Source organism: Callorhinchus milii, unplaced genomic scaffold (assembly GCF_018977255.1).
Source record: "Callorhinchus milii isolate IMCB2004 unplaced genomic scaffold, IMCB_Cmil_1.0 Scaffold22, whole genome shotgun sequence".
Lineage (NCBI taxonomy): Eukaryota > Metazoa > Chordata > Chondrichthyes > Chimaeriformes > Callorhinchidae > Callorhinchus > Callorhinchus milii.
Window position 1 is genome coordinate 3088232 of NW_024704763.1, and position 14370 is coordinate 3102601.

Consider the following 14370-nt stretch of genomic DNA (forward strand, 5'->3'; position numbering starts at 1 on the left):
ACAGAGGCCAAAGCTACTACAGTGTTTAAACAAGTGGACAACCACTTATAAAATAATATCAATGTTATTTGTATGGGCTCTTACTGTCAACTGATGCATCAGTAGCTCCATTAAGAAGGTGATCTTGTTACTGAGCAGAACATAGATGCAGTTGTCATAGCAGCCATTGCAGGCAAAGCAGTATGCATTAATCACATTGCACAGGGATCTGGAAAATGACAAGAGAGCGAGTTAGAAAGCATTCCAAAAGCTATACAGAACATAGTTAATAAATACAAACAAATGGTTTGGCTGCAAGACAGAAACAATCATTTTAGGGTCATTGATAGTTTTCAATGTTGCACCTTTCCCTCCATTCCTCCAAATCAATTCTATACTTTAACGAAAAAAATCAGATGGACCAAAACAAGGAGGCAATTGGTTGGAGTTTGAATTCTGTGTACAGGTTTGTTGACATCTGTGAAGCCATTGAGGGAATGTTATAAAAACAACACAAACGGTGCAGAGCAATGGTGTTGCCAGGGATGAAACATTATGAAAAGAGAATTGAGAAGCTAAGGCTTCATTTACAAGAGATGAGAAGGTTTAGGGGACAACCTCTTCCTCATCTCCAGTCAACTCAGCACAGCAAAAATAGGATGTACCTTAGACAATATTCATTTTTCAATATTATTAATGGAATGCATACCCTGACAATTACCTACAGAAATGTAAAGCACAGATGTAGATCATTTGGTAAATCATGCCTGTGCTGGCTCTCTGAAAAGGCCATTTTATTTAATTCTCCTACATTTATAATGTATATTTTTATATTCTCCTTCATAATATTTATCTAATGTCCTCTTAAAAGCTGTTCTAGGTAGGATATTCCACGTCGTAACAACCTTCTGTATAAAACAATTCTCCTCACCTCTCCTTTTGCTTATATGATAATTACTTTAAATATATGCCCTCCAGTGAGTTACTGACTAGTTGAAACAGATTCTGCTGGTTTATATTAGCAAAACCCTTCATAATTTTAAAAGGCTCCATTCTCCTCTCAACCTGCTATGTTTTATCCCTCCCCATTTTTGGACATGTAGACAAATGCAGAACTCCACTGAAACCAGCAAGTAAACAAAAACAACAACTTGCATCATATAGCACCCTCCATGCAGGGTAGCGTCTCAGAACGCTTGTAAGTCTCAGAGCAAGTAATGGTATATGGGCCACATCCACCCACACTTCATTTCCTGCCAGAAAAATCCTAAGTCTATATTTCCAGAAGGAGATTTCTGGACTAAATTAGCATACAGCCAATAACTGCATTATTAAAAAGGAATAGGGCATTTGAAAACACAGCTGACAGTAGAGATAGGACTCCCAGCCCTGGAAATTAGCTGAGAGTAGATTGGAGCAGACTGATGAATACAATGCATGGCAACGGGAGTTCACTAATTTGAAATGGACCTTCTCTGAAAAGTCATGCAACAGGAAATAACCATCTCAATATGCAAAGAGTTATGATTAATATTTCAACAGGGATTAATAAACAATGTACAGTGAAGCCCAAATGAATGCAACTCTGATGTATGCAGATGTACAGCCTGTCCTGATTCTTTTACAGCAATGCAAATGTAGAACTCCAAGTAAATGTCTGATTAGATGCACCAATCTCGCCTTCCTTAACTAATCCACTGCATAAAACAAGGCTTTCATTATCAATGCATTTGGATGTTAAATGGTTCTCTGTTCCTTAAGAATTATGCTAATATTTTCTGATTTCCTTTGCACACCTCCCTGTCGATATAATGTTCGTTCTGCTTAAACTAATCTGCTCTGTAGCCTGTCCACAGAGTAAAAATCATGTACATTTTATGGAGGGGATGTCATCATTAGTCCAAGTTTTATTAATAATAAAGATAATAATACTTACATTTGATTTAGTGGATTTCATGTTGGGAGGACTTTTAAAGCGCTTTACAGAATATAGTGTAAAGTGTAATGACTATATTTTGTAGGAGAACACTGCAGTCAATTTGCACATAAATTGCCACAAAGTAAATGAACAATTTTATTTGGGGATTGTTGGTCAAGATATAGGGGGAAACTCTCTCTTTTCAAATAGTGTCATGGGAATGTTAACAATCACCTGAACAGGCAGATGGGCCCTCAGTTTATTGTCTTACCCAAAACACAGCACTTCTGACAATGCAGCACACCTCCAACACTGGATTGGAGTGTTAGTCTAGACTTGCAAGTTCAAAGTCCTGACGTGGGCTTAAATGCACAACCTTTTGACTCAGAGGTGAGAGTGCTGCCAGTTGAGCAAGATCAACAACATTTTGTTACTAAATCCCAGCTTTCATACACTGTTAAACTCAGCATCATTTGCCTTCTAAACAGAACCTCTCTGGTAGCTTTCCCAAGTAAAATTATTTCTTATGTACTTACTTTTGGGACAACACAAAATTGATTCTGTCAATAATAGCATCAAGGGGACTGAATAGTGGGAAAGCTCAAATGATTTTTCTTCTCTTCCCTAACCCCATTCAAACCATTTGTCTTGTCTTCATGCTACTCCACCCTGAGCCAGGTCATCCTACTGGTCTGCGTGGGTCAATTGCAAACCAAGTGAGTGGTGCTCAGTTCTCTAGGTCTTTGCAACACCTAGAGTTCCACCAAAGGTTAGGTTTACTGGCCTTAACTTTGGCGGAGCTCAAAGTATTGCAAAGACTTTACAGAGCAATCATCAAGAGGCACCTGCAGCAAACCTTGTCACAAAGTGTCCAGTTATCAGCTCCTCCAAAAATTCAAAATATGAACATTATTTATTATTATTATTATTATTATTGCCTTTTTGAAGTTTCCTTGTACTTGTGCCTGTGGTGTGAATACTCTTCTGACACAGAGCAAATTTTATGAAACTCAGAGTATAATTAAAAACTTACGTGCTCAAGTCCTGTAAAAGAGCATCAAATATGATTTGTAAGGCACCTGAATACATGAAGGAGATGGGATAGAGGGGTAAGGCGGGGGGGGGGGGGGGGGGGGGGGGGGGGGGGGGGGGGGGGGGGGGGGGGGGGGGGGGGGGGGGGGGAGTTCAGGGAGGGAGAATTAGGTTTAAGATGAGTGAAGTCTTATGTGGAATGTAAACACCAGCATGGACTAGTTGGGCAGAATGGCCTGTTTTGGTGCTGTAGATTCTATGCAATTCTATTTAGGTTTCTGCATCAAAAATATACATTAAACGGAAATCTGCAGTCAGCATGCTATCAATGGTTTCAACCTCATATTTTTAATGGAATATTTTTATTCCTTTGTAGTCCATCTCATGGGGCTTGATTTGTGATAAAACACTGAACCGGAGATTGATTACAGTAAAATCTAGCCTTTTGATACTGCTGTTGAGGCAGTGCACAATGGCACTCTTGTGTGTGCATGTTCTCGTTTGTCTGGATTTTCAGTCGAGTTAATGGTGGCAGATGATAAGTAAGTAGCAGCCTCCTGCTGTTTGGAACCTGCTAACATTGAAGCTCTTAAAGGAAATGCACCACTCTTAAAGGAGAAGTACTACCAGTAGGATTCCTTTTGCCAATTAAAACAGTTCAAAAGAATCTAATCCATGTTATAACGCTGTTTTTTTTTCCTTTGAGAATGTATTTATCTAACAGCAAGTACTAATGAGAGCAGGTTAAGTGGTCAAGAAGAGCGAACCATCCCAGAGGTGACTCTGGCATTTATTTTAATCAAATAAGATATGTGTTGAGCTAACTCTAGTTACGGCCTCCTGCTGAGGCTGATGGATCTTCCCAGATGGGAGCCCTTCCTCATTGCCTCTTCAGAGAACATGGAGTGAGTGGTCTCCTTGCTTTTCTCCAAGATAGAAACTTACGTCAAAGCGATCAATCCTCTTACACGGAGAAGTGGGCACTGGGGTTTTCAGGCCACACAAAAAAATCAAAACACAATTGAAGAGAACCAAACTCTAAGAACATGCGGACAAACTATGAATCCAAACTGGAAGGACTTGATAAAACTTTGCAAATACATTCCTATCCACAAAGGTTGTGATAGTAGGGAGTGATATTAACTATTACAATACTGAAGAAGGCCATTCAACCTATTACCTCTGCACGGGTGCAAGTTTATTTAACTAGAGATAGCGACTCTAATCCCATTTCCCTGTTCTTTCTCCATACATTTAAATATTATCTTTTCCTCAAATATTTGTTCATTGCATTTTTAAATTATGTTATAGATTTGGTTTCAAAACAAGTGTAGTAAATTATTCCACTTTCTAACAATTAATTATCTTTTATAAAATAATTTCTTCTAACCTCGTCCCTCCTTTTTTTCTTTTGATAATCCTCAATTAATGGCCTCTTGTTCCTGATTTGCTGATCAGTAAAAAAATGAGTCTCTTTTATTTACCCTAACTAAACCAATCATAGTTTATCATTCAATCTTAACTTCATTGTACCTGCTCCTCCCCAAACAGTTTGTTTCATCAATAAACATTCCCAACTTTTCAACTCTCTCCACATAACTATAACCTCATCCTTTGATGAATAAGGAGTTTTACTATTGTAAGGGACAACAGAGATTTGCAGCAGAGGAATAGAGAGAAAGCGAAGTCCAGGCCCATATCTAGCATGCAGCAGAATGGTAGAAGATCACCTGACTTGTCTGGATGCAATTTCCTTAAAGAGTCAACAACTCTGGGGATTTTTACCCCTTGGGACGACAGCCTGTGGAGGCTGAATCAATGAAGGAAGATTTAAAATGTTGATAATGGAAGAGGCAAAAATGCAACATAAAGAGTAGAATTCAGTTAGTATAATACAGGGATAAATAGCCAGAGATGAGCAGACGTTTTATTCCTCTGTGGATGCCTTGTACAAGGCTGATATGGAGATGCTGCATGAATAGGATAAGGCAGCTCCAGGTGGCTTCCAGTGTTAAATGTAGATTAAAGTCAGTACAACTAATTTCTTTACTTTAATCTTATTAGAGTTACAACAGCTGTCAAGTGTCACCATTTGCACCCAAGTCTGAACTGACAAGCTCAAAGCACTCTAGCGATCAGGAACAGTTCATTCCTAGTTGTATTTCTCAAACTTATTGATTAAATTCAAGTCTTCTATTGATCCATTTTCATTTAAAAAATGTAGCAATGTGAAAATCAGATGATACACAGTTAAATAATCTATGGTCCCAATTCTCCTCCCTCCGTCCCCAAGAAGAGCATTACTCACTGAAATGATTCCACACAGACATGCACGCATTCCGTCCCACGCCAACTCTCGTGTCTTGACTAAACTCCTCTGGCACATCCTTGTGTAATATAATAGGGATTCAAGCTACATTCTTGAGAAAACATGAATACAACTTGGACAATTCATACTGATGTAGGTGACAGGAGTTTTGGTTTATGTAGGTTTTGAATTATTACCTTGCACAATACTTAAGCGTACTTCTTTGTAACCCAACAAATTTATTTTTGACTAAACACAACAAACTTATTTTTTAACCAAAGCCAAATGTCTCATAACAAGATCACCAAAAAAATGGATAAAGGAGACGCTTCGGCTCATATAATTTCATACTTCCAGAATATTAACTCTATCTTCTTACTCTATAATACAGGGGTAAATAGCCAGGCTTTCTGGAGCTGATGGAGATGAGCAGACATTTTATTCCGCTGTGGATGCCTTGTACAAGGCTGATATCACATCAAAATTGTGACATCAAAATCTTTCACAGTATTGTACGATCTTAACCTCTCTCCCTCTCCTCCTTTTTCCAACCTGAAAATAATATAGTTACAATTGTACAATGATCCCTGGATACATCAGCTAATGAAGACCTGGTACATTTAGTTTCCATGTAATGACTCTTCTTCTATTCTCTCCCCGCCACCCCCCCAAAAGAAACATTTTTCTATAACTTCTGACAGAATTTGAAGTATATAGTAGTTACAATTGGTCTGTTCTATGCCAGTACGGATAGCAAGCCAAGTTTTAGCTAGAGGTAAATTTATGAACCCGTGGATTTTTAAAAAGATTGTTTTCAATGAAAAAGGTGCTTTTTCCCATCTGATCCCATCTGTCCAGAATACCCACCCTACCACCATAGCATCCAGCTGCTTTTAAATGTGTCCAGTGTCCTGGTCTCAACCATCTTGTCTGGCAATGGAATCTAAACTCAACTGATATCACAATATCAGCATCCTGTTTGTCTTGTTTATTGCTGCCTGATACTGTTTTGACGTAGTGAGCAATCAGTTAACTTTCACCCCTACCAAGGTTAGAGGGTTAGTCAGTTCGAAGGAAGTACATTTAAGTTAGTGCTGTAGAGCTAAACATGAGTGTTGGGAGAGGGGTGGAGAGGAAAGGAAATAAGCTTGGTTATGTAGTCTGCAAGTGTAGCTACCTTCACAATAACACACATAACAGTTATTTGTCTGAGGCCGAATTTAGGAAAAGGAAACCAATTTCATTATGTTGTGATCAGCAGTCTCATTAACAGGCTTATTAGTGTCTTAGTTACCAACAAAGTCACACTTTTCCCAGTTTAAGATGAAAGGCAAACATTTTCAATGTTAAGGTTCCAGCTTGGCAAACATTCAGGGAACCAAAATTTAGTGTTAAGTTTGATTATTTTTTTCAGCAGAAAAAACAAAGAGACTAATACGGGTCACAAGCTGCATTATCAGAGTCCGTGAGCATGATATATTTATTTTATTTAGTAATAAATGCTAAACACTTAAAGACGTGATGAAAATTATGAGCTGTGACAGGAAAAAGCACTTGAGGACTGCCATGTGGGGCTTGCATACTTGACGTTAATTACATACACACACACCCACACACTTCTGACCCACTTTAAGCATGCAAAAATAAATGCAGTCCCAGGCGTTTTTGAAGTTAAATATTTTAAATAAATGTACTCAGCAATCAGTTGACATATTAACGGAAAGATTTATACAAAATGGAGCTGTACAGATTGCATTCTTTCAGCTCCTGTGAAATTTAATCACGTCGCATTTAATTGAATTAACAGGGGTTTCTAGACAGCAGTTTCATATCAATCTTACTGCGACACAGATGCAATATGCACTGCTAAAATTAAAATTAAACACCCACTGATATGGTGTCATATTCTTCCTGTGAAATACCATGCATATCTCAGCATTTTCCACAGGATAAAATCTGTTAACAGACATAACAATAATACAATTACATTTGTAAAGCACCTTTAACGTTGGGAGGACATCCCAAAGCACTGAACAGTCAGGGATCAGGACCTGAGCGTGGGGGGGACAGAGTTGGGATGAGGGAAGGCAGAGAGGTAAGAGGGCGGCTGAAGGCACGGTCAAAAAGGAGGGTCTTGAGTCATGCCTTAAAGGAGGCAAGAGAGGGAGCAAGGCAAAGAGATTGTGGGATGGAGTTCCAAAGGGTGGGGACAGAAGCTGAAAGCCCGACTGCCGATGGTAGGGAGGGAGACATGGAGCAGGCCGGAGCCTGCTGAACAGAGGGAGCAGACAGGTTGATAAGGGGTTAGCAGGTCAGGATAATGCATTCATGCAACTATAAGTAGTTCACGAGTTTCATACCAATTTTTCACTGGCTGGCTCTCCAATGCAACACTGAGCTGGACCCTTGTTGTTTGAAGCAGCTGTATTTGGATGACATGTTAAACCAAGGTAAAGCTGTTGTGCACCACCAAGGTCTAAGTACCAACTTGAAACAAACAAAATTGCAATTATTTGATGAAATGCAGGCTATGCTGGGGTCTAATAAGCAGCAATTTCAACTGGAATTCTTTAATAAAGAAGCATGTCACTCCAACACATGGGTACTCTGCTCAAACACAACCTACTATTGAGTGGAACGAAATAAGTCTCCACTCAAGATTTCCTATTAAGGAATCTTTTTAGAAACTGCTACATATTAGATTTCTAATTCTGTGTGATTTCTGAAGACCATTCTTACAAGAGTAGCCTGGAATAGTTGTGCCTGAGTATTTCCTTCGCTTCCCCATCAGTGAGTCAAGAACTTGACCAATTGAAGAATCACATGACAACCTGTGACCTACTGCTGTCCATTTGCCAAATCTGATTTGTACCCAAGTAGGTTTCTTCATGCATAAATTAACTCATAATTTACAAGGGCAAATAAAAACCCAAGCTTTCATATATTAATTACTTCTTCGGCATTTTATGGTGAATCAAGGAGATTTATATACCACAGGGATTGTTAATATTAGCAGTGATGAACAGACAGCATACTTAACATAGGTGCCAAGCATTTCTGTGGACCATTCCTCATTGAGAGCGAAAGTCCAGAGATAGACTGTGGCACAAGGACACAAATCCAGTGAAACATTGCTCACCTATCAGTGCATTTTATCTGTAAAAACATTACCTTATTAAGAGCATTACCACAAGTCTGAGCAATTGGCACATGGTGTTAAATACCTCTATTCACTGAAAGGTTATGCATTTAAGTGGGTTCCCTATTCACTGTCCAAAATCCCTTGCTGTGTCTGCCTTCCTGCTGAGTGTGGTGGGCCACCAAAGTAACCCAAATGAACATGCATTTTTCAAATCTTTTTATAATAAGGCCTTATCCTTTTAAGGCACAGACACAGGATTATTCTTTTGAGCTGCTCCATGCTACTTGGATTTGAGAAGAGATGTGGATAAGCCATGTAATCACCTCACCCTCTTTGTGCAGCTTAACCTGGCCACAGACAGCAGACTGACTCTCACAGTGACGAACATGAACTGATGGTTTACAACTGGTTAACGTGTGACACAGCAATTCAGCACAACCTGTACTGCCAGATTAAGAGGTACATCCATCTGCCCATACGAGCATTGCATTCACTGTGGAGGTGGAACAATCTCTCACCGTGCAATTTTCCAATAAGAATTCTCCAATTCCCGGAAACCTATAATGACCTTAATGCAGGATCATATCACTGTCAGAACAGTAAGACAGCAAGCTGGAGAAGTGGCAAACCACAAACAGGGCCTGTGTTAGGCGAAAATACCTTAAGGATATAGACTACATGTATATTTACTGTACACAGAGTCTTGTTTGCCTTATATATTTAGCAACGTGGAGTTCAGAAATAAGAAAGCAATGCTGCATCAACTGCCTATGTGGCTTCAATATTACACCACAGTGCTTGCACTTGATCACCAAAACACTGCTGAAACACCAATCTCATTTCCAAATTTCATGATTTCAAATTGCAATCAAAGGAGACTCCTGAGGTCCATGAAATTGAATAGAGCTACAGTGACTCAGTGAAAGACACATGCTGTTCTACATGGACTTCAACATTGGTGATAATTTTATGTCCATTTTAATAATAATAATCCTTACATTTAATATAGCGCTTCATCAAGTTTTCTAGATGTCCCAAAGCGCTTCACAGAATACAGTGTAAAGTGAATTGACTGTATATTGGTACTTTTATGTAATATTACATGAAACATAAAATACATTACTTTTATGTTTAATATTAAACTATTACTAAATAATAATAGTTCATAAGCACTATATCATGGGAATATGTCGACTGCTGCTTCTGCAATGCACTAAAATTTACTTTCAACAATTCACAAACTATTCTCTTTCATTTCACCCAGCGAGTCCTAAATTTCTAGTTCAAAATTCTTCTAATTATTCGTAATCCCTGCCATGAACTCTTCCCCTTCACAGTTTTTGATAACAAATTATACCATAAGATCACAGCATGTGAAACAAAAAACACTGTATACATTTATGGACATTTCCATTATATGTGGCTTTTTGGTCAAACACACATACACACTGTACACATTTGGGTGGGTTTGGGCACTGCAGCTGTGCATTCCCACCCACCTGCTGGCTGATCCAATTCCCATGCAGCATGCACAAGAGTGACAGATGCTACAAGCTCATTATCACATCTGTTGATTGGTGCTGGGGGAGAGCAACCAGCTGATTTAGGGGAAGAGTAACATTTTTCGTTGCAGTTTCTTTTCAGCAGTGATGAAAGCAAATTAAACTCATTTCATATATTTCTAATTAAAATCTCTGCATAGCAATCCTTTAAGATAAATGCTCATATGCATTCAAGTATTTGGTTGTAATATTTAGCTTGGCGGATCTGAAAGATTATTCTCACTCCTTGGTAAATCCGTAACAAGGGAGCAGTGGTTTTGGAAACTTTTTGAGAAGAGTTGAAGGAGAGAATAGAAAAATCTTTTCTATAGAGAGGAGTATCAGAACACAGAACATTTTATTATGAGTGGTTTCTGCACGAGACCATAACAGTATGTAATAGGGGAACAATGGGGAACAATATAAAACAATATAAGTTAAGGGCAGGGAAGCTTGTGCTCATTTGCGACCTACACTCTCGATGATTAGTGGGGACTCCCTGGGCTGAACCATCTGAACAGGAGATGCGTTTAAAAGATGCACTACTGTGGTGGAATTATAATCATTCGTAAACACACTACAGTATGCAATACAACTGCTGCACAGTCATTAATTCCTGCAAAGGCCTGCATTCTATGCATTCTAAGAATGCCTAATCTTTAAAATTGATGCTATCTAGATTCGTAAAGGCACAGTGCACTACTATGACATAAGACTTAGAAAAAGCTGTTTTAAATAGCCATTGTTATTACAAAGAATATAAAACATAAGGCTTAAATGGAACATAGGAATGTGCACGACCGGAAGAGACTATAACTGTCCATCTGGCCAGTCTAATTTACAAATACCACATTTCTAGATCTCACATACCTTCCAAATCCCCTCGCTGTCAAAAACCTATCCAATTCCCCACATAAACCGCCGACACTATTCACCTTCACTGCCTCCCTGGGCAAACAGTTCCACATGTTCACCGCAGTCTTAGTAAAGAGGCTCAATTCAAATTTTCACCCTCCTCCTTCTGAGTTTGAGAACTTGACCTCTTGATGTGGAACGCTTCATCATATTGAATGACATATTAGACTTCAGTTGCCTCTACTCGTGGAATCTGGAAGACTTGAATAGGATACCCCTTCAATCATCTTTGTTCCATTATAAAACATTCCCAGTTTACACACAATCTCTCCTCATAGACCGGATTCCTATATCATGGATTTATTTAGTCGCTATCGAACTTTCTCTAATGCTAGGATATCACTATTGTGGTATGGACCCAGAATGTACACAAACTGTTTTTCGGTTCCAGCTGCCAAATCATTTATGTGAACTGTAAACAGCAGAAACTCCCAAACTGAACTTTGGGACGTGCTTTTATCCATTATCTTCCACTTGATTATATTCCATTAAATCACAACCTCTTGTTTTCTTTGCGGTGACTATCTTTTGATCACTTTAAAATACACCCCCTCTCTCACCCTCCCCCCTACTTTGAGTCTAACTTTGTGAGGCAATGTTACACAAATCATTTTAATCCTATCTTGGAATTTAAATTGATTTTCATTAAAATTTGCAAGACATAGAGAAGGTGGGGAGGAGGGAAACAATAGTCTGAAAAGGGATAGAATGAGAGATAGAGAGAGAGCAGAATCCAAATAGGACAATGAAAGAAAGAGACAGAAATGACACCAAGACAGAAAAAGAATAAAATCATTTTGTCTGTGCACTTGCAGATGATCAGTAACACATAAGTCTCCAGAATACACGCAACGTTCAAAAAGATTTAAGCTTAACAAAAACATGCAGTGTGAAAAGCAGGCTTATTTGTTAAACCTGGGCTGTTTCTTCAGCAAGAATGTGTTCCTTTCACTCCTCTTTCCCCTCTGTCCCACTCAATCTGAATGAATATAATTTCAAAGCCAGGAATAAATGAATTCCACGCTTGAAGAAACACCACCACCAGCCAGAAGCAAAGAAAATATTAGACATAAAATTAAACCAAGGGCATAACCTGGTAACGACAATAACCTCCCTGTAGGAGGTTAATTGTATTGCATTAACTGCCAGTTTCAAACAGTTGCAGTTATTTCAGGATAGAAAAACAGTGAATCTCGCCTGCTGTGCTCTGTCCGTGTTGTCTATTTCCCTGTGAGCTACTGCTAACTCGTGATGTGATGACATAAGAGATAAATAAAACAGGCGCAGATTTATAAAGGTGGACAGAACAGATATATTTGCTTAAATTGTTTTTATGCTCAAATGTCAACCAGAAAATAAGAAAGATATTGATAATATAATAATAATCTTTGCATTCGATATAGCGCTTTTTACGTCTTTTTGAAGTCTCAAAGCGCTTCACAGAATAGACTGTAAAGTGAATTAACCGTTGATGAATTGTCAACGAGCAAGTTGGCAGATTCTATTCACAACCATCCACTGAAATTCAAGGCAAAACAAAACGTGTAGTTCAAAACCATTATTTTATATCCGTATCAATAATGCAATGAGTTAGTCTATCAACTCAGGAAGAGTTCAAAGCACTGAACGATGCAGAATTTGTACCCTTCAGTTTGCAACTTGCTAATTAGCACGTCCCAGATATGTTGGACGCTGCTACCTTGTGTAGATATTCTTTAAACTCTCTCAAGGAACGATTACATTACCATAATCTCTTGGCAGCATATCACCTGGGATATTGGTGTCCATTATGCTTCATGTGTAAACATGCGTGTATAGAGAGAATTGCAGGGGTCCTTAATTGTGTAATTAAAATCAATAGAGGGAATGGTTAATTTTCAGAATAAATATACTTGGTTAATTATACAATTAAATATATTAGTTAATTATACAATTAAAGGTACCCATAATTTCCTTTGCACACTTGGTTTACAGATGGTGCACAAATAGAAAATTGAGTCCTAAACAATCAAATTTGAGGACAACACATCCCACGCAATATGTACAAGGTTTTGTTCTGGAGAGTGCATTCGGTCTTTACTCAGAGGAGACAGCACTACAACAGAAGCCTCAATCAACCAAGCTCAACTGAGCCAATGGAAGAGGGCTGCAGTGAATCAGCATCCCAGCCAATGCAATAAAAAAAATAGTTCAGGGTTACTGTTCAAATTGCTATCCAGTGACTCCTGCTAGACAGTACATGAGAGGAATGACTTGCTTGGGTGAGGTTCTGGAGGACTATCAGCATTTGTACAGCCACATCCCAGCATGGTTTACTATCTTTAGGTGAGAAGAGCACAAAATAAGAGACAAGCAAGGAAACAGTGCGACAAATTATTGGGCCGTGGAGTTCTACTGATATCTCTTGTCATTAATATCTATGCAAAATAAAAGTAGGATAAATTTTGGCGAGTGAATTGTCAGCAGTTTGGGGTGGGGTATCTTTTCAACACTTTTTGCATTGAGATATCCTTTGTACAGATGTCTCTTGGCTACATAAACGTATTTTAAAAAGCAACAATGAGAATCGGTTATTGCTTCATCTGTTCACTGTCTCAAACCAATATGCAGGTTGCAAATAACACATTCAGAGGAGCGTTACATGTTGCATTTGTTGCACTGACTATTGTTCGTTCCTGTTTATTCAGTAGGGTAAAATGTCAAGCTGCACAGGATGACAGTTTAGATGGTCTGAATGATGGTTCATTTCCTCTGGCTTATTTTCTGATCACGTCTATTTTAACATTTCCAACATACATTTCCCACTGTTGCAGCACACATGCTGAAATAACTGTTCTGATAATCGGACCCTGGCTTCTGGACTCAACCCATACTCACCAAAGGCCTAATATTACCTTATACATTTACTCCAATATCCAACAGTATTCTTTGGCACAAATCACATTCAGCTGGGCTCTTTGCGATGTTAATCATACAACATTCCTTCCCCAAAATACCTACTCCCACAGGTTCTCCCCACGGGGGATGTTATGTCACGTTTTTGAATAAATAAGTCCATTCTCCAAATTGTTTAATTTAAGAGGGAAAAATTAAGTGGTATAAATCAGATCCACAATTTGGGTCTTGTGGTTCACAATGAAAAATAAACCACCTCATCAGCCAGATCTCATAACTCACAAGGGCATCAGGCATGTGAATTGGGCAGTGTTAAGTTAGTTTTTATAAAGCGCAGTGCCCTGTTGGGGAGCCTATATTTACAATACGCCTTCCCCTCTTCTTATGAATACAATATTCGGGTCTAATTTGCAACATCTGCAAATAGGATGTGTTAATTGTTACTTGTGAAATTCTTGGCCAGCGAGTCACTTGTCAGCAAAATCTGGATAAAAGCCCAGGAGCAAAAAGGCCATTTCTCATTTATGTTTTGCTTATTGGCTTCTTTTTCTGTATTTTGACAGCTTGGAACCTATGGGTCTTGAATTTCACAAATGCAACAAATTCTGGTTTGCATATATTGCAAATGAGACTGCATGAT

The 14370-nt window shown here is 38.7% G+C and overlaps 1 protein-coding gene across 1 annotated transcript in view; it reads right to left on the bottom strand.

Moving 5' to 3' along the window:
• LOC103188285 (S-phase cyclin A-associated protein in the ER) overlaps positions 1 to 14370 on the bottom strand; it is a 113137-nt gene that overhangs the window by 23973 nt on the left and 74794 nt on the right. Inside the window, exon 21 of the mRNA XM_042343057.1 lies at positions 85 to 208. Within this exon, the coding sequence (XP_042198991.1) occupies positions 85 to 208 (124 nt within the window). The remainder of the gene's footprint in view (positions 1 to 84; positions 209 to 14370) is intronic.